The sequence below is a fragment of the Vidua macroura genome, chromosome 1 (genome assembly GCF_024509145.1).
Source record: "Vidua macroura isolate BioBank_ID:100142 chromosome 1, ASM2450914v1, whole genome shotgun sequence".
NCBI classification, from domain to species: domain Eukaryota; kingdom Metazoa; phylum Chordata; class Aves; order Passeriformes; family Viduidae; genus Vidua; species Vidua macroura.
In genome coordinates, this window is record NC_071571.1 from 31473609 (window position 1) to 31497659 (window position 24051).

Genomic DNA, 24051 nt, shown 5'->3' on the forward strand with positions numbered 1-24051 from the left:
AGCAAATAGAGGAGCATGCCCCCTCATACTCCATGTTGATCTTTGCTGGTTTTTTTTCTTATTGAGATCAGCTGATTTTCCTCTAATCTGTGGTGAGTGATGATTGTGTGCATTCTGAAACTGATTTGTACTTCTTTTGACCATGTTTTACTTTCCAAGTGTCTTTGGAGCCAGTTTCATTACAAAAAAACCCTTTATCATCAGAAGCTTTGTAAAAATGTGGTATCTTCATTGCAACAGAAATTTTGAACAAAATATTATGTGCTAGAAAATGTGTGATTATTCTTAATTTTAAAATGTCAATCCTAATTTGATACTTCCATGGATATTTGTATTCCAGATTTCCTGTAGGACAGAACTGTTGATTCTTCAACTGAGGTTGAGTCTGGAAATATACAGTGCTTCAGTGTTTTGTCACTAATATTAATCAAGTTACATTTTCTTTCTCAGTTACAATAGGCAGAATCTAACTATTAAAGAAATTCATAATTTTCAGTATGTTGCCTTTATTAATCCAGCTGCTGGCAGCTTCATTATCAAGCTCCAGCTAGGGTTTGAAGTGTCCTGTTATAGCAATCCTGTATTTAATACATGAAATAATTACTATTTACACTACAATAGGTAGCAGATGAAAGGGAATAGGAGAAAATATAGTGTTTGAAATTTAGTACAGGTTGAAAATCTTGCTGTTCTTATAGCTAAATGGAAAGAGACACACTAAATTTATTATGACATTGAGAGTTCCCTGAATTGCAGTCTCATGTGGTCATCCACCTGTCAGCTGTGCCCTTGGGGCTCCTAACCAGACATGCAACTGCTGTGGAACTGCATCAAGGATGAGGCTAGAAATGAAGCATTTTCTGTGACACACAAGTAGCTGTATACTCACCAGGCTGTCTAGTCATTTAACACTTCATTGACTCTTATCTGCTGTCTGATGCTAGAGAATCTTCATCTCCTTTTCCCTTTTTATTTTCAGGGACATTTTGCAGTATTTGCCTCCAACTTCCTTTCTTCAGATTCCCTGATTACCATCTACAGAAAGATAGTTTGTTTCCACTTCCAGCAACAAGCTTTTGTTCCAGCAATAATCAAGAATATTTGAGCCATAGTACAGGCAGACATATGTCTTTACCAGGCAAGGATTCAAAACTTCGCAGCAACTGATATGAGGTTCCACTGCATCCTTAAAATGAGAGACCTCTCCAATGGCTTTCAGGTTTATATCAGGGGCTCGTGTACCTGACAACACTCTATTATTGCTGATCCTTACAATCTAATGATGGACATTGGATGGTGGACTGGTGAATAACAGATGCTTGTTCTGCTTTTTCTATCTTCTACTGCAAAGTAGAAGATAGTTCCTGCCCTAAAGTGAGCATGGTCAGGTAGATCAGATGGGTAGAAAGCTGAGACAGAAAATGTATTTAGTGGAAGTAGAACAATGGTTTGCAAAGTTTGCTGTGCTTAATTTTTTGGTTGGTTGGTTTTTGAGAAGAGAAGGTCAACCTTTCAAAGGGTAAAACAACTTTTGGAAGACCAGGTAGAACAAAACGGAGATTGAAGAAGCTCTGAAAATCACAAAATCATTTAGGTTGCAAAAGACCTCTAAGATGAATGACACCAGCTGTTAGTCTAGCACTGCCATGTCCGCCCTTAAACCACGTACCTAAGCGCCACGTCTACACATCTTTTAAATGCTTCCAGGGATGGTGACTCAACCACATCCCTGGGTATCCTGTTACAGGGCTTGACAACCCTTTCCATGAAGTAGAGTTTTCAAAGGGTAGCTGAACACCAGAGCTGAGATTCAAGACAGAGGGAAGGATTTAATAGGGTCAGCAAATCCTGCCCTCTCTTGTGTGAGTCTGATCCTGGTTTGTTTTTATCTGCTTTCCTGTTCCTTAGAGTGCAGCTCTGTTCTTTCACAGAATTTTTTTTTTTTTCTGCCCACCCCATGGATCACTGTGAAGGCAAGGAGGCAAGGACTTGTCAGGTCCTCTTGTACACCACACAACTTGTTTTGGTGGGGTTGCACAGGCCCATCATGCATGTTTGCATCTCTCCTGGCATGGAAGTTGTGAAAGAAGGAGGTTTGAGGTGACAGTTGAGAAAGTGCTAATTTTTTCATGATGACCTCTGTCCTGTTTCCTTGAGCAATATTGAAAAACAGGGCTAGTGACCATGGAAGGTCCTGGCAGTGCTGATGTTTCCGTGTGTCCTGGAGCCTCAAGCCATAATGGCCTATCTAAGTGTGCCAGTGAGTGGAGAGCAGACATTTGTTTTAACTATATTATGCCTGTTCAACTGGCTGGAGAACTTACTCATTTTAGAGACATCCTGGTTCATGTTCAAGAATATTTAGATTCAAGCACAATGTCTGCTGGGTATCTACTAAGGATAACTAATGCCTTTGCAGAATATATCAGTTAGTCCTCCTTAAGACATTCTGTTTTGATGCCAGATGACAACACTACAAAAGAAAATATTTTTTATCTTTAGGGCATTTTGTTTGCTACACCCAAGTGCTTACAGCAACCAAATGATATTTATTATCTCTGGTCATGAGTCAGCACATGTCTATGGGGATAAACTAGTGGAAAGCAAAGACTGTAATTTCTGTTATAAAATGGTGATAGATACTACAGACAAGTATTTTGAGGTATGTTGGTAGCTAGAAAGTATTTTGCCTTGTGCCAACAAGTTAAAACTGAATGGTGACAGGTCTTATTTTTTGGAACTCTATGTAGCAGTGGGGAGCTACTTGAGGAGTTTCTAGGGAGCTACAATGACAGGCCTTCTTCTGTGAGCCCAGCCTTGTCTGAGAGTGCCATGCAGTGGGTGTAACTGGAATGTTTCTAAAGGGAACATGTAATCCATCATGATGCTGTGCTTGCATGAAGTCATTGCTTTTTGCTGTTCAGGGCTTGTTGCAGTGCAAACTTGTAACACTCTTAATGGAAGGTTTATGCAGGGCACCATGGATCAGCAGAGCTGATAAATGGACTTTGTTGGTGCCCTTATGGAAGAGAAGATTGTGGCTCAGTGTTAAAAATAACCTCCATTTTGTTTGTTTGAACAGAGATTCAGCGGGGTTTTTTTGCACTCCACAGGAATTAACACGACTTATTTTCTGAGGCTGGAAAGATAATCTATAATGCTGCAGATAGTTTGCCTTATCTTTTAATTAGTTAATGATGTAGCAGGCCTTTATAAGAAAAGCAATATTTGTCTTTCATTTTCAAGAAAGGGAAAATGCTTTTAAAATTAGATTAGCTTGAAGCAAAGACAATACCTTAAGCATACAGTAAATAATGGCACTGCATGGCAGACCTGGAGTTGCTTTGCTGCCCAGCCTTGTACATTTTAAATCTAAACAAGCCAACACTTCTAAGTGTCATCATAGATTTACTTTATTTATCCATACCTTTTTTTTTCATATGTATGCTTACCTTACCTCAGTTTAATGTAATTTGTTTTTTTCATGTCAGGCAATATCTTAGTAGCCATCATGGTTCCAAATCTCAGCTTCCGTTTCTAAAATCTGATTTACTACATTTGCTTTGTTTTCCTGCCCAGAAGAAAACCAGACAGTTTTCAGAAGATGAAGATTTTGCTGACTAAGTGAGGCACAGACTTCATTGCTGTTCCTTGTCATTATTTGTAATCTTTCTTCAACAGATACCATCACTCTGGTCATGTGTAATATCAGTGATTTCCAGAAAGAGACAGAGGCCCCTGCTGGCAGAGATTAGCTTTGTTGAAGCAGTTTGTATTATTTGCAGTGTCAAATGTTTTCGCACACAAACTTTTCTTCTCAGTGAGTTCTACTAGGATTTCGGTGTCATCGGTTTTCACTTTGCACATAATCAGACGAGCTATATAAGAGAAGGCACTCTTGACAAAGCAATCTATTGTAGGAGTTTCACTCCAAGAGGATTAAAGATATGCTTAAATTTCAAAGATAATCCTGAGGACCTTTCATAGGGACTGTAGGTTTTTTGTTTTTTTTTAATGCTGATTTAGAGGTTGATGTGATAATCATCAGACCTGCAGACAGACGCCTTCTCAGGTATCGCTAGTTTTGCTTGAAAATGTTGGTAAGCTATTATCTTCTCTTTAAAGTCTAATGACTGAGAGTGGTATCTCAGTTTGGCAAACAAAGTGGCAGGGTGTCGTAGGCTTACAGTTTGGCAGTCCTGGAAAAGTGGTTATGAAATCAAATCCTGTAAGTTTTTTCTTACACCAAAACCTTTTATGTTTTTGTTTTGGTTTTTTTTTTTTTATGGATCCATTGTGAAGTCATGAATAAGGCTGACAAAATTCTACAGTGAAGTCAAAGAGAATTGGCTTCCAGTAATGTTTTGGTTGTACAGGTTTTTAGCTGTTTATTAGATGCATCCAGATTAGACACATTATACCTTTATTTAAGAAGGTTCTCATCAATTTTTTTTTTCAAGGCTTTTTTCAATAATTTTTTTAGTGGTATGAGACATAAAGAGAATGAAGGGGATATCTCATTGATACATGTAGGAAAAATTAAGCAAAAGGCCCAACCTGCTGTCTCCAAGCTCTGGTCTTTCATCCCTTAGAATCTGCATCTGATTTAAAAAAAAATGAAATGTTGAAAATAATTTTAGATGTTTATATAAATTATTAGAATATAAACTACAAGAGATTTCTTTCAATGTCTCAAACATAGTTTTCTGTGGGAGGAATTACCTCAATACACACATTTCAAAATTTTAGCAATTAGATCTCATCTAATTTTGGGGCGAGTCCTCATCTGGCCTCATTCCTCCTATGGTATTCTATGATCAGCAAATAAAACATGTTTTAATTAGTCTGGGACAGATATTCCAAGAGTTAATTAAAGTTTGATGCAGATTTGTCATTAAGTGATTCATTGTCCTTTGGCCTTTCTGGTGCAAACAGCCAGATGTGAAATTCTCATGTGCTCCTACAGCCCAGTGAACCTCCCTTCAAGTTCACTGGGTCTCTGTTCTGAGTTCAGTCAGAGCCCATCAGATTCCTGGTGGGATGCTTTAGAGCACCTCAGTGTAAAGAATGTATAACCAGACAGCTATGGCAGACCTTCAATATTTGATAAAGGAAAAGAATGTTTCTTTGCACTTGCTCGAATATTGCAAGCAATAGCAAATACTGAGGTGAAGATAATGTACCTTTAGGTGTCAGGAGAACATTATCTTAAAAACAGACAAAAAAAAAAAAAACAGGGGAAGGGTAGAAGGCTTGGTGCAATTAAAAGGAATTGAGGAACTTCACTGAGAAGGTTGTTGAAGTTACTTTATGTTACTGTTACTTTATTGATGTTTTGTCATCAGGTGCTGAATCAGTCCTATCCTGTAAGCTTCTAGGGGTTACGAACTTCTGATTGGAGTAGGTAGTAAACAGAGCTTGTCTGGGCTGGCAGGATACATCTGCTCCCTGGAGGTTTTCCAAATTACACAGAAGAAACCAGGGCCTCAGGGTAAACTAATGGATATTATTTTAGTCTGTTGAGTTCACCACTTCAAGAATGTGTTTTGTTGTTGCACAAGCTTGATAAAATCACAGGCAAAACAGTGGAATTTACACTAACAACTCCTATGGTTCCTGTGGTTTCCAGCTATACCTCTTTTCTTTATTTTTGAAAACTGGGTGGTAAAAATATATTTTAGTGTCTGTCCCCTTATATACTTCACAGAATTTTAGTAGTTTCTCCACTTTTTCCAAGGCAGCTGCTTCACATGTTACAAGGATATGGTTGGAGTTCTGGTGTTTATAGTTAGTGATTTCTTATAAATTTTTGTGTGTCATTGAACATGTATTGGTTTAGGGATGTAAAGTTGAAGTGGGTGAACATAGGAGAAAATTTTGTTCTTGTTGCATGTGAGTCCTTTAGTCACCTATACTGTCCATACACAAAGATTAGGAATGTAATTGAGTGAAATGCTTTTTCAGGTTTACAGACCTTGCAAGGCTGAGCCCTATGTGAGCAAACAGCAAAGGAGGGAACATTTTCGGCTTCACTCTGTGTGGACAAGCAATATTTCTGAATCTCAGATGTGGCTGAATAAGGATCTGATTGTGGCCAAATTTGGTGGATGCCAGCCCCTAAAAAGTGCTTCTGTTACCTTGGTCCAGGGCCAAACTACCACGGCGTGTGTAGCTCAAGGCTTTCGCAGTCTCTGGTTTTCAGGGGAAGGTAGATGCTGTTCTGCTTTGAAAAAGGTAGCATGCTCTTCAATGTGTTCATGGTGTCTAACTTCTTGTGCCCTCCTTCCCTGGTCAAATTAGGTGCAGTGTAAGATGTGGACTTACGCGGTCATTTCCTCCCTGCTGTTTCCAAGCAGGAAAATTTCTAAGCCTCTGTTAACAAGCCTGAAGATTTGCTTTGTTAGCTTTTGTGACAGCTTGGTCATAACAGCCAGAATTGACCTTATTCTGTATTTCAAATGTGGTCACACTCAAATGCAACTGATGTGAGTTGGTTTCTTTCTGGAAACCCAAGCCAAAAAGCATTCCACATGGTCCCACACCATGTCTCCCTCAGGGCAGCAGTGCACACCTCAGTTTTGCTGGGGTTTTTTGCAGATAAGAAAGCTTTCCTAAATAAATTCGCTAACAAAAAAAAAAAAAAAAAAAAAAGGTCTTTCAGAAAATCAGAATTTTAAATGGATCTGATTCTTCAATGGAAGAATTTAAAATGGATCTGAGTCTTTCATCTGGTTCTTCCCACACATTTTTGGTATGGTAATGGCTGTTCTTGATGGGAGATTCATTCTTCATGGCTGCAATATCCCTTTTTAGTACATTCACGGGGAGATTTCTTCAATCTTTACCACCAGATGATATCAAAACTTCAGTGTCTGATATAGGGGAAAAAACAGCAAACTGCATTTCATTTTGGATGTTATACAGTGAATTAATGATATGTAAATAAACTGAAGAAAAGTAAGGAGAAGTCAGCAATGTGTTGCCACCACAAACGTGCATTTCACACTTTTTCTGTATCAACATTTTAACAGAATATGAGTGATTGCCTCCTTTCCTTACAGGTAGATCTTGCCAGTTTGTACATCAAGACAGGTGCCAAGAACATGCCCACAGTGTTTTTGCTGACAGATGCTCAAGTTCCAGATGAATGCTTTCTTGTGCTGATTAATGACTTGTTGGCATCAGGTGATTAAACCAACAAATTTCTTGAAAGATCTTTTCCAATGACAAATGATCTGTGTTTTCATTGAACTTTAAAGAGATTATTTCTCTTTCAGGTATTTGTAGGGAGAGATTTTAGAGAGGCCATGTCAAGACATCCAACCTGAGCATTGAGTCAAACTTGGTTAAGAAAGCATGGCCTGTTGAGGAGACAAATTGCTAAGGCTTATCATGCAAAAGTGCATTGATTTGGGGGGAAATGAGAATGTCCCTTTGACTTAATGTTGTTTTTGCCTTGGTGTGATTTCACTAATTTCAAGCAATGTCACCATGACTGCACAAGTGTAGCATGTAGCAATGAAGCTTCACCCATGTTTTGAAGATTAGAAAATCTGGACTCTGAATGTGGGGGTGTGGGGATAAGATGGAAGAAAAAAATGCACCTCTGGACAGTTGGAGTGTATCTTGAAAGATTTTTTGTAAAGTTATATTTACTTTTGCAACCAGACTAGTAAACAATTTAAACAGCTTGTGAAAAAAAGAACCACCATTCTGAGGGAAACATAATTTAGAAGTGAACTTCCTATCAGGGAAAATTCAAAACAAAGTTGTTTCCTACCCCTTAGAAAAAGAAAAAAAAGAATAGTCCTTTTAGGCAAAATGACATAGGGAGAAGGATCAGGCTGTTTTGTTACTAGATACATGTAGCATCATACTGTAGCTCTGGTTATGTGCTTAAACCTCATTGGGCTAAATACCATGTAGAAGATTATTTGTCACGTGCTACCTACCCCTTTGTCTTTTCACAGGAGAGGTTCCAGATCTGTTCAGTGATGAAGACATGAAGGTCATAATTGCAGGAGTTAGAAAAGAAGTGTTAGCCATGGGCTTGATGGACATCAGTGAACACTCCTCGAGGTGATTCCTGAGGCTGTGGCTGCAGTAGAATGTAAGGCATATTTCACAGGGGCAAGAAACAGTGATGAGCTGATCAAAATAGCAACATATTTCAGTTATCTCATAACCCAGCATATGTTGGCATACTTTTCTTGAAAGCTTATTTGTTGAAGTGTGGCACCGAATTTGCCTCTCCTGTGTTGCCCCTGTAATAACCTGCCTGTGTGGAGGTTGGTGTACACCAAATTTTGCTCGTAGATCTGGCTGTTGACTTCCTGCCTGTTCATAGGAAAGTCACACAGCTGCTCTGCGTCTTAGTTTCATGTCTTGGACGTGATGAGGCACTTCAGAGAGAAGGTGCTCATGAGGAGTCTGTGGTGCTGTTAATGCAGTTGTAAATACTCTTCCTGCTTATACACATAGAAATTCTGTATGTGTACTCAACTCTTAAACTTTTGCACAAATGATTTCACAGAATATTTTAATTCTTTCTACTTTTCCTAATGATTTCACAGAATGATTTCACTGAATATTTTAATTCTTTCTACTTTTCCTAATGATTTCACAGAATGATTTCACATAATATTTTAATTCTTTCTACTTTTCCTATGCCATATAAAACTGGAAAAATAAAGTCTATCTGTAGGTGTTTTCAGATTTAAAACTGTTTAGCAATACACAAAACATGATACCATAATTGCAACAAATGTCTCTCCTAAACTCTGTTTTAGAGACTCTCCTTTGGAGGGAAACTGTAGTTCTCACCTGAGAGCTGGAAAGCAGTAGCTAGGAAAACTGGTTTTGCAGTGGCACCTTTAGGAACTTTCAGGTTAGGTAGGCATCAATTCACTCATCATCTGAAATATCTGTGATAAGAAAATGAGAAGTCTGAAAACCATTAACCCTTAAGAATGAGAATGCTTTGAAAGGGATATATTCTTCATACTTACTGTATTAAAATGATCTGCTTGATCGGGGACTGGAAGAGCCTTCCTATAGCAGATTATTCTATGGTGATCTCCTATGCAGGCTCTATTTCTCAATTTTCTGAGGTGTTTAACCACCACTGGTCTAAAGAGCATTCTGATTGGACTATGAGTTTTTAGCAAGTTCTTATATTTTATAACATAGCACTTTCTCTTTCCCCCCCGGCCTTCTTCTCTTTTTCCAATCCTGCTTAAGTTTTACTGAAGTTCCATCCTAACTCTAATTTTGTTGCTATTACTTCTTCATTCCAAAAATTAATTTTGCAGCTTAAAGGCCAATGGAGACTTGTATACAATCTAGTGTGACGTATTCTGTATAGTTTTCTATTTTACAAACTTCAGAGACATGGTCAATAGTGGTGCTTACCTTCTGCATTTTTCTTTCTGACTGTGCTATTTGTCTCTGTTTCATTACTATTGCATTTGTATATTTTTTTAAGAAAGGACGGGAAAAAATTATTTCTAATACCTCTCTTCATTTTCTCCTTTCACATTTTTACCCTTTGTGTTTTCCTTATTCCCAAAGTAATTTCTTATTTTCTTTTCTTTCTTTTCCTTTTTTTTTTTTTTTTTTTTTTTTTGTCTTCTTTTCTTTTTAAGGGCTTTTTGAAAGCCAGCTTTCAAATTCCTTTTACCTTGCAACAATTTCATCAGTTCCCCTACTGTGCAAATTAGCACTTCTGGAGGCAAGAACAGGAGATACCTATTCATGTTGCAGGGAAGCAAAGTAGTGACTTTATAGTACTGAAGGAGACATAAATTTCATGAGTTAACACACTGCTAGAGATCTATATGAAATTTTAGTTAGTGCAGGGTGACCTATAACCTCCTCATTTCCCTAGATTTAAAGAATAAATGACTAATATAATGTGAAAGTGAACAAAAGGGTGAATTCAGACAGTTTCATAATGTTAAAGCTCAGTGAAGTGATACAGTCTCATTTTTCCATTTCATTTCAGAAAAATCAACATCCAACATTAAGCCACATTTTCTCTTGAGCTCTCTTATAATCTTACATCCTGTAGTTCTATTTATGCTGAGGAATCAGTAGCTCAGGAACCAAAACTACAGAGTGCTATTCTTTGAATCTCTTTGGCTTTGTGTTGGTTTTTTTTTTGCTTGTTTTCAGTCTGGACATTGCAATCAATTCTGCTGTCAATGTACTGAGAACACACCATGGTGCAAATTTATGTTGAAAGTATGTCAGGTGAAGACAATGGGTTCCACCATTATAAAATATGGGTCCACAACTGAAGGGTATCTGATAGGCACCTGAGAATTTCAAAACCTTTCAAAGCAAATTATGAAATAAATTATAGAGGAAGAATGATGCTCAAGCAAACAAAGTTGATGAACACTGTAGATGTTAATGTGCTGATGGCTCTAAGGCACACACAAGATGAGGCATTTCTGAAGCTCAGTGATTTACTTGGGTTCCAAAATTTACTATGCAGTAATCACTCTTAAATACTCTGCACATCACGAAAATTTCTTGAAAAAGTAAAGGCCAGAAGAAGCCATTATTTCTCAAAAGCATAAATATGATGAGATCAGTCAGTCTTGCTGTCTCTGGAGCTCCATCTGATTTTACTTTGCTTTACTTTACTTTGCTTTACTTTACTTTGCTTTACTTTCCTTAATTGATCATGGTAACTTTCAGCTTTTCCCCAAAGATGTGAACACCATACCTAAATGCCTGGCAGCCCTCATGCCCTACACAAGCATAACCTCAAATTAACTCTTTACAGTAAGTATACTCTTTGCAGCATTTCATCTTTGCATGTTTTCCAGGTTCTCACTTCAGTCTCCTCAGCGCTCCTAAACATTACTATATATTCCAAAGTCAGACATGTTAAATGATTTTTCTTTTGAACTGAATCTCTGTTATTCAGTCCATGTGCAGCCAGTTTTCTTCATGAGCTGCTGTTGGATACTTCAAATACTTGCTTCTCCATCCTTGAGCAAGTTTCTTCATAGTGTATTTTCCTCATGTGAAGTTTACAGTCCCTCAGTGGTTGTTGTGAAGTCCCAGCACTAAGAACTAAATTTTCTAGTTTTAGAGGAATGCTATTTCTCCAATTTTCTTCCAACTTGGCATGACTACTTCGGTCATCACATCCTTATAATGGTCTCCTCTTCTATAGTCCTGTCAGGATTTAGCTGGCTCCCATTTTCTATGGAATTTAGTAGTACAGTAATTTCATGCTTCAACCAGAATTAAAGTCAAACATAGGTAGAGTGGGTGTCCTGCATTGCCACAGGCAATCTTCTCCATATTTTTATGATTACTTTTCTTTTAAATTATTGTCTTTCATTTCCAAATCCTCTTTCATTAGGACACATTAGCCTTTTCCTTGTGGTTTGTCTTGCTACTGACAGAACATCTATTTTTATCTGTGAATCTGAGAGGAACTTGTGAAGCCCCATCAGAGCTCAGTTTTGGCCAGCTGTCATAGTTTTTCCTTTGAGGGCATAAATACACATCTATCTGCTTGAGTGCTTAAATCACAGCCAACAAGAACTGTTTTTAGGGTTTATGGTTCTATGTTAAACTAATACTGACCCCAGATTTGTTTTGGATTTTGGTTTTGGTTTATTATTTGTTGTTTGTTTTGTTTGATTCAGTGGGGAGTAGCTATCAAGGATTTCTAAGTTCTGTAGCACAGAAAACATCTGTTTCTTCTGTTGGCAGGCTCTTACAGAGTTCCTGTTTCTGTATGAATAGCTCCAGGCTTTTCTGATTTGGATGTCAGCCATCTCTTGAGCACTCAGAGAGCTGACTTTTAAGGATACATCTGTATTAATAAAATTATGAAGGGCATTTTGTGGTCCTGAGGACTAGTAGGATGAAAAGGCTGGTATCCATATGGCTTAGCTTTTCCCATGCTCTGCTTACAAAATGATGGTGGTGGCATAGAGCTGGTCAGGACTAATTCCTGGTCTGTGCAGCTCTTGATTCCTGACACAGCACTGCTTAGTTTCATATGGGAAAACCATGAGTGCACTAACAGTTAAATAGGATGGGCCCCATCAAACCAGTGGCCAAGTATGTGCCAAGGTGCTGTTTACTTTTCTGTCTTGCTCTGTTCGAAGCACTTAGTGAACCTGGAGGGCCTGCATATTTGAGATGAGCAGGAGGAGGCTGAGCCAAAAAATACAGTGTAAGATGCACATCTGTAGTGAGAGTGACATGTGTGAGGCTCAAATTGACACTTGAGAAAACAGGGGGCTTGTGTTCATGGGAGCGGTGAATGCTACACGGAAGTTGATACTGATTTCACAAGATAATGGTGCTTTTTTTCCACAATGATAGTCTTCATTACTCCATTGTGTGTTTAAATCTCAAAAATCCTCAAAGAAAGGGATGTGTCTATCAAGAACTTACTACATTTTTCTATTTCTAGATGAAATATCTTCATTGAGATATTTATATCCTGGTTGTCCTGCAAGACATTCTCAATTTTTTACATGAAGAGTTTCCTATTCTTTGGGTTTTTTCCCCTCTGTCAAATTAAACTGTAATGTATAGCTTGGACAAAAGAGAAATGTTTTCAAAATAAGACCTTCTTGCTTATGCAAAGATTGTGTAAAATGTAGTCGGTAATAATTACTCAATTTTCTTCATAGCTCTCTTGCTAGCAGATCACATGGCATCTTCATTATTCTGTGCGCAAAGCAAGCAGTGTACAAGGTCCTTTGTAGTATAGGGAATTCACTGGAGACAATGCAAATGAACCCTGAAAACATGCCATATCAAATCTATGCCTGGTGTGAATTTACCAAACTTCACTAAAGCTAAAGGAGAAAGAAGGGTTATGCTGTGGTCAGGATCTGGTTACATTCTTTTTGTGACTACCTTTTCAAGTATATGCGGTATCCTATATTTTTGTTCACAAAAAGTAATTAACAAATAGATAGTTATCTAATCAGGGTATTATATTATATCCAGGGCTCTGCTGGAATTTCCTGCCTAACAATACAGTATAGTAAAAATCTCTTAGCTATGTGTTTAAGGAAAAATAATGGAAATTTTGAATAATATGTCACAGTTTGAGCTCTAGGGCCAGATATTCCAAGAAGTAATTTATTAAATGATTGAGAAATTGTTCTTCTACACTTCATCCTGTCACAATAAACTATGAAGATTTTGTGTAAGACCTATTACTACATTTTTATTGGATTTGATAATTTCTCTTCATTCCCTGTAAGGTTGCTAGAATCCAGTTTTGCAGAATTCATCTACTTTCTCTCTTCTTGGCCTTTGTAACAGTTTAATTCAATTGTTACCTACTACTTTGTAAACCTGTACTTGTAAATTTATATTTACCCATTTGAATAAATCTGCCAAGGGCAAGGAGAGAACAGAGGAGTTCTGGGTATCACTTAGTAAATCTAGAATTTAGATGCTAGAGTAAGGTTTAAAGTAAACAATCCTAAAAGCCCAGTATTTCCTTCTCAAGGGTCTGCAGGTCATATAAACTAATGCAGCTCCTTATATATACAAGTAATTCTTCTAAATCACTCCTAAGAAATTACATTGGATAGGGAAATCATCCTCTCCCCTAAAGTTCAGCATCAGATTGATATAAACAGTAATCATTCCATACAAACAATTTTTCAATATTTAGGGAGATTAAAATATTACTTACGATATAAGACTAAAGAAAACACTAAATTCTTTTTTTTTTTTTTTTTTTTTGGCAAACAGCCCAAGACTTTGATTTGAACTCTTCTTGCAGTCCAGTACTTAGAGAGTTAAGTCCAAATATGAGCAGTGTGAGGAGCGTAGGAGGGTGTAGCAGATGAAACTTCAAGCAAGTCTGTATATGGTTTGCAGCTTTGGAGGTGTGATAGATTCAGTTTGGCACTACTGCTACAGCAAGGGCACTTGGAGCAACACATCAAAGCAGGGACAGATCTCTCCAGGCTCTCCATTGCTGCTACTGCCATACCAGGGATGGTGTGCAGGTCTGAGAAGGTGACCACTAGAGGAATAAAGAAGAGAAAATTAGATTCCCTGAGCTTCAACACTGCTCACCGTGGGTCTTGGTATTACAACTGAGCATAGAATTTTTTTCAGAAAATGAGGTGACACGGGGAGAAACATCTAGCTGAAGGATACATAATGTAACCAAGAGCTAAATTCAGAAAACTCAATGTTCAAGAGTTGAGAAACAGACCTAGCAGATTCTTCCCCTACATTTTCTCTTCTTCTCTGATTCAGAGTTTTGTGGTAGAGACCATTTATTCTTGTATCTTTTTGATTGTTTCTTCTGTGTGTGCTGATCTTTATCATCAGCAGTAGATTTCAAGATCTTTCTGTGTCTTTGTACAGTTTCAGTATCATTTTCACCACTTGGCTGGAATTCTACATGAGCATTTCTGCCATTTGCCTCTTCAAACAGTCAAAGTAGATGATTTCTTCTGTACCTTAAGCTCATCTTTGTAACATTCCTGGACAAATTGGGTATTTTTTGTTTGACTTGGTTCTACTATCTAGGTTATTTGCATAAATTCCTGTCTCGTGTTTTCTAGTGCAAATACGTATTTTTAGAAACTATGAGATAGTGGCAGTTCTTTTCCATCTTCCATTTTATCTTCTTTCCAGATACCATTGAACCATTTTTCATTGTTACTATCTCCTCATCACTTTATCTCTTCTGACTGCTTTAAAACTCAGAGAAGTATTGAGCTAGGATCTAGCTCTTCCTTTCATTGCTTCCTTTTTTTTACTTCTTTTCTTTCAATTTTCTGCTCTTCTTCCTTATCCAGTTTTCTCTTATAGGAATGTCAATTTCCAAGTAGCCTAAAGGAAGAATAAACTTGTCACTTCCCTGGCATGCCTGACTGGGCTCTCCTGGCTCTTGTGGTTGTTGGACAAGTTATAAACCCTTCTGAAACTTTTTGGATGTTTTCTGTTGGAATTAACAACATCAGTGACATATGGTTTGAGAGGCCCTGTACAATAAAAATAGCTCCTTTAGTAAGAAGCTCCTCTCCTGTCTTAACAGCCTGATGTCTGCATTTTACCAATTAACCAAAAGCATATACAATGGCCAAAGTGTGTGCTAACTGCAGTAAGTAGGTTCACAGAATCAGCTGAGGACTAGAATAACCCTTCCTTCTCAAATGTGAGCTGCTTTGTGTAGACCTGGTGATATCAAGATCCAGTCACACTTTTATTTTGGCTTGAATACTTTGGCCTACCCTTTTTGTACATCTCTTTCCATTTTTATTAAGAATGATCCTTTAAAATTCCCATGCAAGCTAAGATCCAAATCTCCTTTTTCTTCCTGCTCTTTTAGAAGGGTCGCACTGCACATAAAGAGTCTTGAATAGATTTAGAAACTCAGTTACTCAGTTACAGGGTTTCTGTCACCATGACCAGCTGAAGGTGCACCTTCTGCCTCTCTGCATGCCAGCCAGTCCCTGTGCCTGCCTTACTATCTATAGCTATCAAACTAAGAAACTGATACCAACATGGAGAGAGCAGAAGGAAGCTGCAAAAGTGCCATGTTTGTACAAGAGAAAAGGAGCAAAACCTATTTACCCAAGGTTGCTGACAAAGATTATTGGCTGCCAATTTTGGCTTGGAGTCTCAGCTGTGTACTGGCTGGTGCTGGACCATGGTTCATTGCACACCTCTCTTTGATGGCCTCAACTTGCCCTGTGATTCTTTTCTTTCCCTGTTCTCTCCCTCCTCTCTGCAGATTGTCCTGTGTTCCTGTCCAGTCAGTGCCATGCTGTGAGCATGAGCTGGGAACTTCCCAGCCATAGTTAACTGCCCTGCTATTGACTGGCTTCCTGAGAGGCCATGGGAAGCCCTTCCCTTCAGCATTGAGGAAGCTGAGGGGGTCGAGGTACAGTTTCAAGCTTATCAGTTTCCTAAGAAAGCAATGGAGATCACTGAAAGATCAATAACTGAATAAGCTGTGAAAAAACAATGCTCTTTTTACTCCTTGCTGCATACTTATTGCTTTTGGTGTTGTTCAAGTTCACCCCTGGTAAAAGTTGAATTTTAATGGTATGTCACTGCCTGATTCCTTCAGGAGATTTCAGGGAGCTGTCTAGCACAGGCAGAGAAGTGAGGGAAAGAGAAGCACATAACTCATAACACTGTCTTTGCAGAATCCTCCATTCAAGACTTTTTAGGATCTTATAGATACAGAGTTCATTTAACCATTTCCGATGCAGTTAAATATATTCACTAGAGCTGCCGCAAGTAAGGCTGAAATATTGCTGTGCCCAGTCCAGGTGGACTAAAGACTTCTCCATCTATTCAGAAATTAGACAGGTAGAAGTTTCCCCTGGAAAGGCAATCCATGGCACCACATGGCAAATGCATTTAGCATTTTAATGTCTGGGCAATTAATCTGTTCATGTTGCTGATTGATGCAGATTGTGATGTGTTTGTTTTCAAAAAAAACAAAAAAAAAACAAATAAAAAAAAACCCTCAAACAAACCACATGCATTAGTGTGTTTCTCTTCAGGGGAAAGGAATATATTCTCAGATTCTTCTAAGAGTTTTAGTAAGCTGCCTCTGATATCCTTCCTGGCATGGGACAACATGCAGCAACTTCCATGCTGGCAGCGACGCTGCTGGAGTTATTCACATAGACCTGGAAAATGCTTACTCTCCTTCAGAGATTGCCATTGCAGAACTTTCATTCTGGGAGTGCTGTTATATTTGAGACCATTTATTTCTATAGGGGGGTTTTAATCAGATAAGACTGAGGATTTCAGGAATTCCCAAGGAAGTGCCATTGGGTTTTAGTTGAGTGCTGCACCAGGCAAGTCTGCATTTGCAGTGTTTACCCTCCATTCAGACCCATACAAAATGCAGCAGTAGCCGTGAAATGAAGGTGAAGGAGAGGGCAAGGGATGTCTGGTGCTGCTTCCAGGGAACCGGCGGGCGCTCCCCCTCCCCGGGGCCGTGCTGGGAGCGAGGCTGCGGGACCCACCCGCTCCAGGCCCCCTGGCTGCCGCTCCTATGGCGCTCCGGCGGCACATGGATGCCTCCTGTAGGACTGCAGGGGAGGCAGAGATGCTTGCAAATAAACCTGGCATTTGTATGTTCCATCAGCTGCTCCTGCTTTAACAGACTTCTGGTGTCATCAGGGTAGTTATTTGTTTTCTAGTGAGCTGGGGAGGGATATCCAATTGCATTAATTTTTAATGTGATGCCAACTTCTTATTTGAAAGAAACAGATATGATTGCATGGAGAAAAGAGGTTTTCTTTTAATTTAAGCATTATGTTCCTCAATAATTCTTTTTTTTTTTTAGATAATTAATAAAGATTTGTCTGATCTTAGCAACTGTTAATGAGTTTCTTCTTTCACATTGGTTTTAACTGCTCCTGGTAAGTATCTTTCCTGTTTGATTCCCAGCAAGAGAAATAAATGTCAACTAACAGAATAGCATGACACTTTATTGACAGGGAATTAAGGGGTTTGTGTCATCAATGTACGTAAAGAAGTACTGGGTGCATGAGTCATGTGCAGCCAATAGGAAGACCAAAAAACAAAGAGCAGAATGCAAAAAAATAATAGGATGAGGCAGGGCAAAGGTTTTAAAGTGATGAGGAAAGGGTACTCAGAACAGAGGCATTGAGATAACAGAGAAACTATGTCAGTATTATGGGTGGGGAGAGAAGGGGAGACAGGAAGAAAAAGCAAAACTGAACCAGTATGGTAGGAGAGGTGCAAAGCAAAGGGTCTGAGGAGGGGCAAAAGGAAAGTCAAGGGAGAATGACCAAGCTAGTAAAGGGAGGGGCAATAGAACAATTGCAGAGATGTATTAGGATATCAAAAGAATGAGAGGGGCTGGGTGGAAAAGGACCACCCTGAAGAAGAGGGAATCTTAGAGTCTGCCATTCCATCTGCATTGAAGATTTATAGGAGGTGGTGTCCCTTCCTTCTCTCTAGTGCTGGTGTGTTAATGTGTCATTTTGTTTGCTCCATTTTAGATACTTCACAAAAGTCCTTTGTTTGTTCTTAGCACAGAAATCTTGTTAGCTAGTGTTCACCTGTGTATGGCTCCTGTTGTTCCTTATCATTGATCAGGAGTGTGAGGTCTGCTACTGAGTGATTATTTTGGCATAATTGACACTTAGCTCCTAATTGTCTTTTTCACACTTTCAAAAATACTGAGCAATAGTAGTTGATAAAGGATTTTTTGTTTAATGCTGTATAACAATATTACAGATTAATTTTAGTTAGGGTATCTTGAAGTTAAGCTAATGTTTTTTTTTTTTTTCTCTTAAAAGTTCAATACAAATATGGCATCATATTTATATTGTTTTAATAAAAAATGGACAATTTCTGAGTTTAAATGGTGGAGGAAAACCATAAAAAACTCCCAGTGATTATGGAAACTGAGAAGGAAGTTTCAGGAGATTTAGTTTGTGAGGTTTTTTTCCCCCTCTATCTCTTTATTTTCAAAAAACAATTACCCTTCTGGAAGATACAGTTTATCCAGGGAAAGAAGTGGTTTAGGTCGAGCTCAGCACAGAGATGGTGAGCTGCATGGTCAGTATGTTCTATGAAGAACATGCTTGAACATGCTGCTGTGAACATCCTTTTTACCCCGTGTGCAAGTGTCTGAACAGAAACAACAGTGATCCCCCCTAATCATGATGCCCATTGAAAGCAGGCATTGCAAGACCCTTTTCACCTGGAAGGATGTGGGCCAATGTGTGGGTTAAGGAAAAGAAACAGTGAGTTCAGAGGTATTCGAAGGGAAATGGAAAGTATCAGAAATTTAATCATTTCTGATGCTTTTGATTTCTTGGGGAAGAGGAGAGGAAAAGAGCCCTCTTCTGTTTCAGTACAGAAATTGCTAAGCTTCATTTTAAAAGAGCACAAGAAAAGAACAGGGTGTAGCAGTTCCGAAATCCATGTATTGAGCTTCATGAACTTGCAAAGGTGTTTTTATACCTCATTTGACATAAGACATGATCTACAGTATTTTAAAATATTGTGTCCAAATTCAGCATGACAGGCACCCCCCCCCTTCTTACTTTCATCTGGTGCCACATATCACTCAGTGCAGAATAAAAGGATCAGGATTCTTTAATTCACCTCTTTGAAAATAACAACCATGTACACCTCTATGATCTTTGAGTATTTTATTGTTACTGTCTTTTATGCTGCTTTTCTACTGCTTACCACGAAAGAGCACCCACTGTTAAGCATAGCAAGGATAAATTCATTATGCTCTTAGTTCATCATACTCCAAAGTACTTTACAACGTTCAGTGTGGCAAAGAAGCCATTTGGAGTAATATTTTGCTTTCTCTCCTTCCCTCTAAAACTCCCCTCTGTCCACCCACTCACGCTTTCCAGTTACCTTTTCCTAGCAAACATTGACTTGGCTTTTTTTCCTCAGTTCTGATAATTGCCCACAACATGTGCTAATTTTCAGTGATATTGGTCTTTTTTGTTCTTTACTTGGCATGTTTCAGCTAGCTCAACCTAACTGCAAAGGGTTAAGATTTATATGTTTGATAGTAATGACTATTTTACATCCTGAGAAAAGGTAGAGGGAGGATGCAGGCAAAATTCCTGTATAAACTACTCATAACTTGCCTTGGGTTTTTTTTTGTTTTTTGTTTTTTTTTTTTTTTTATGTTTAAAGTCAATCAGCCAAGGCCTAGAGTAGAGAGATTCTATAAGAATGAACCTACTTCACCCTCATATTTTCTTTCAAAATGTATATAGGTTTAATGCTCGGTTGTCTTTAGCACTGATGAATAGTTTTGATTTGTACCAGCCTAATCTTCATTTTTGGCTTCAAGCTACTTTATGTTTTCTAGTGAACTGCTGTTAAATCAGATTTTTTTACTGTATCAACTCTTTTTTTGTTTGCTTTTTTTTTTCCCCCATAAAGAAGGCTAAATTAGCAATAATAATTTCCTTGCCTACAACCCTGAATGGGCATATATTGAAAAGTACAATGTAGTATTAAAAAAAAAAAATCCTGGAGATAAATGAATGGCAGAATAAATAATTTATGCTAATGAAATTACTGCAATTAGTAGTTCCACAATGACCCTTTTAAAAGCCACAGCTGTTAATGTCAGGAAGTGCTGTCACTGCTGACCTTATCATAAGAGAAAGTGACAAATTGAAAATGCAGGGAAGACCAATCCTCAAAGAGGTCTGTTCGGGAACGATTAGTGTTTTCTGAAAACCAGTGTGAATTACAACCAGCTGCTCTCTGGCTCGGCGTGTCTCCCATGCTGTGCCATTTTGTTAAGCTCGATAACAATAGTTATTTTGCCCCATTGAGACAAGTTGTCTCGGGCCACTTCCAGCTCTACCGGAACCCACTCTGTCCCTCACTGATTTACAAATGAAACTGTTGTTAGAGGGCTTTTCAGGGCTGCTGAGTAGAGACCTCTCATAAGGATCATGTGTAAGGAGGTTGTCTTTCACTGGGAAGAGCTCTACTGCAGGGTGCGTATGTGTCGCAAACAATGAAAAAAGGAGAAAAGGGTGAAACACTTTTCACTTGAAAGCTAAATGCTGCTCAAATCTGCATAAAATGTCTATTCCTGCTGACTAGCCTTGCTTTTACAAACGATTTTTTAAAAGATGAATTTGTGCTACTTTGCTTCCGCTAATGATGTTCTGGTTTTTCCTATTTGTAAAGCAATTTGCCTCTGCTTTCCCTAAATGCAAATCATTCTTTATTTAGTTCTTGCTTTAATTTCTGTTTTTCTGCTTATAGGTGAAATAAGTATTCTTCTAAACTAGCTCTGAAAAGGCACAAGAAAATAATGAGTTTTCTTACTGAGAAAAATGGCAAGCCTTTCTGCATCAACCTGATTGTAATATTAATGATGTAGGCTTAAAACATTTGACTGCATCAACAGCCTCTCATGAGCAATTTTCCCAAAGTTCCCTAAGCATTATTGACAATGCTTTGGTAAATTATGTGTGACTTTCCTAAGAATTGGTGTAGCTCATTTAATTCATATTAATTGATTTTTAGGCTTCCCTTGATTAATTGAACTGGGTTTGTCTTTTAGAGAATGCAATAAATAATCATTAAAATGAGGGAGATGTGACTCCACAAATGATAAAGTTTAAGTGTGCTAGAAGTCATGGAGGACAAAATGAAAGTTAGTTACAGTGATGGAGTTAAATGGGTTTTCTTAGTATTTCCCTTTTAATTTTGCATACAGTACTCTTGCTTAGACATGTACATTAATTTGTTCTATTAGTATATGTGAATAGGGTCCTTTGAAACAAACAAAAATTAATTCTGGAGATTTCCTATTTCTTGTTTACCCTGGGAAAGTATACTCTAATTCAAAGCACTGGAGTGACATCTTGTATTTGCTAGTTCAGTTTTCAACAAATTTAGAAAATGGACCTTTGAACTTTGATCCTGAACCCCTCTTCTTGCTGTCAGAGATGAATAAAGACAGGCATTTTATCTCTTAATTTTCCTCAGAAACAGATGACTTAATGGCCATCTGGAGCTGTTTTAAATGTGCCTGGCCTGTTTTGATTTTTATGTAGTATATGAAGAGAAATTTCCGGCCTCCAACTGGATTTTGGTCTCTGTGATGAGAGAGAAACCCCACGTGGTGCTGTGTGGGACCCACCACAGGGCCACAATAGTGCTCTGGGGTCCCTTCTGCAGTGTGCTGAGATTTCCTTGCAGCTGGAGTTGTAGTTGGTGGTTGGATGCCTGGCTGGCACATAGGGAAGAGCCTCCATTATCACAGCTGGGAGTGAATCTGAACTCCATGAAGTCATAACTACTTTTCTGCTTAATACCCCTTTAAGCTGATAGAAGGTAATTTTAGCACAGAAATGTTGCTGATTTTCTGACATCTTATGGTATCTAGAGGCTCAGCTTTAGGGGGAGAACTCCACAGTGGTCTAAATCCTGCCCTCGTTACAGTTTGTTAGTCTGTCTTTCAGAAGCACAGGTAAGCAGGGGTGGTACAACTTTGGAAATATAAATTGTGGTGTTCAGTTCTGTTCAAACTGAAGTTGATGGCAAAAATGCACTTCACTCCAAACAGGAATTTGATGATATATGAAGTGTGTAAGGACCAGTGTGATTAACCACTCTACTGTATTTCTTTAACCTACAGAGGATTTCTCTTCGACAGAAGTTCCAGAGGTGAAGTAGAAAATCCATAGTATATTAACTCTGCATGTAGCAGTATAGTGAACTGGTTTAATCTCTGTTCCTAGTTTTTAGGAGTGTTTATTAAAAAATAATAAAGTATGTTGAAGTACTGAGCTTCCGTGGTGATGAAGACTTGATGAATGCCAGTGCAAAATTAATTAATTGATATGCAAAACAGTTGTGGAAGGCTCATTTTGCTTTAATGTTTTTTACATGCTGTCAGCATTATATTTAGGGTAGATTGAAGAAGAGTTTTGTGAATGAGCCATCCTTAGAAACATACATGGACATACTTAACTTATATAGATATACTTAATTTTGTAAGTATTTCTTTGTTCTTGTGTTTCCATTTGTTCTTTTTCCTTGGGTATGTGCAGCCACTCATCCAGAACTCCATGGTTAATGGGGATTTTATGGCTTCTGCCCACACCAGTGTGAGTGTCCTGAGTGTCAAGTACAATCACAATAAGAGGCAGTACAATTATACTACTCCAAATAGTTTTCTGGAGCAAATCATGCTTTATAATGTCCTCCTAGACAAAAAATAAACAAGAGGCTGTCATGACATATGGAACACTTGGTAAATGGCATGCAGAAGCTTTGTTCAGAAAGAAGGAAAGCAGCAGCTTTCCAGGTAAACCTTTTCTTTCATTCTTTATAAATAATCTTTGTTTTATTGCAAATCATCATCACCTCTTCATTAGACTGATTAGTTGTGGAGTGACATTTTTGTGTTTCAGTGACACTACTTGATTTTTGAAACTGGGGTTTACAGATTTTTTAAATTATTATTATTTTATTTTTTTTTTTTTTTTAATAGAAGCTCTTTGAGCTCTTTAGCCACCTTTGGAAAGAAGGGACAATCCATTTAAGCAAGGACAAAGTCTGGAGGGAGGGGGAGTGTAGTGGGGCTACTGTAAAATGGTGGGAGGGAAGCAAGTGCCACAGTAAAAGCTGAACCCAGGGGGAGAGAAGAGGCAGCTCCGTATGTGTGGATTTTATGCATGGCCAGTGACCAGCTGAGGGGTAATGAGAGCAGGAGGAACATGTGTGAAGCCTTTCCATGAGAGCTTGTAAGGCTAGTGCCACTTAGCCCCAGTCAGTGCTTCTGTTTACAGTTCATTGGTGGTTGACCAGCCCATGAAGATGGAAAGGAGGGGAAACTGCTTGAAAACCTTTACCCCATCCCACCCACACATATGTTCCCTAATCCCCTTTGCAAATTCTGAAGACAAACCATAATCCAGTGATTCCTTTATTAAAAACTAAAATTCTGTGTGCTTTTTATGCAAATGAAATGCTCAGCTGCAGCCTTTGGATAACATTGCATCTTGATGCTGCTGCATGAGGTTAATAATGGGAGCTGGCTGGCTTATTCCCATTTTGTCGGCTGAAGACCTTCCAAAAAATGGTCAACAGAAAAGCGTGGCCAAGTTTTTAAAGTCTGTTTTTAATAAAGTAGCCTCTGCTATTAAATTATTTAAATGCTCTTGTTTCTCTGATTTCTAATTTGATGAAGATCAAATGGTAATTGGACAATTTCATATGCTGCATGCTGTGCTGGCTGACAGACCCAGAGCTCCAGGCACTATCTAGCCAGGCACTTGAACATTGAGCCATTTTTGCCCTGCACTCTGGAGCTTCACAGAAGAATATCAAATGAAGCACTGTTTAGTACTTTGCTTAAAGAAAAAGACATAAAGTCAGCTCAAACAAATTGAAAAATCAAATGAGTGGAGAGATTTGGGATCTCTACAGTCATCTGTTAAAACTCAGTATTGCAGCTTTGTCAAATCAAATGGTCAAATTTTGAAAAGGTAAATTAGGTCCATTTTGTAAGATTTCAGGAGCCCACCA

General features: G+C 38.3%; 1 protein-coding gene across 1 annotated transcript in view; it reads left to right on the forward strand.

Annotated features, from left to right (window-relative positions):
- Positions 1–24051, forward strand: part of DNAH11 (dynein axonemal heavy chain 11) — a 106104-nt gene that overhangs the window by 27246 nt on the left and 54807 nt on the right. Inside the window, 1 exon segment of the mRNA XM_053970705.1 lies at positions 7971–8079. Within this exon segment, the coding sequence (XP_053826680.1) occupies positions 7971–8079 (109 nt within the window).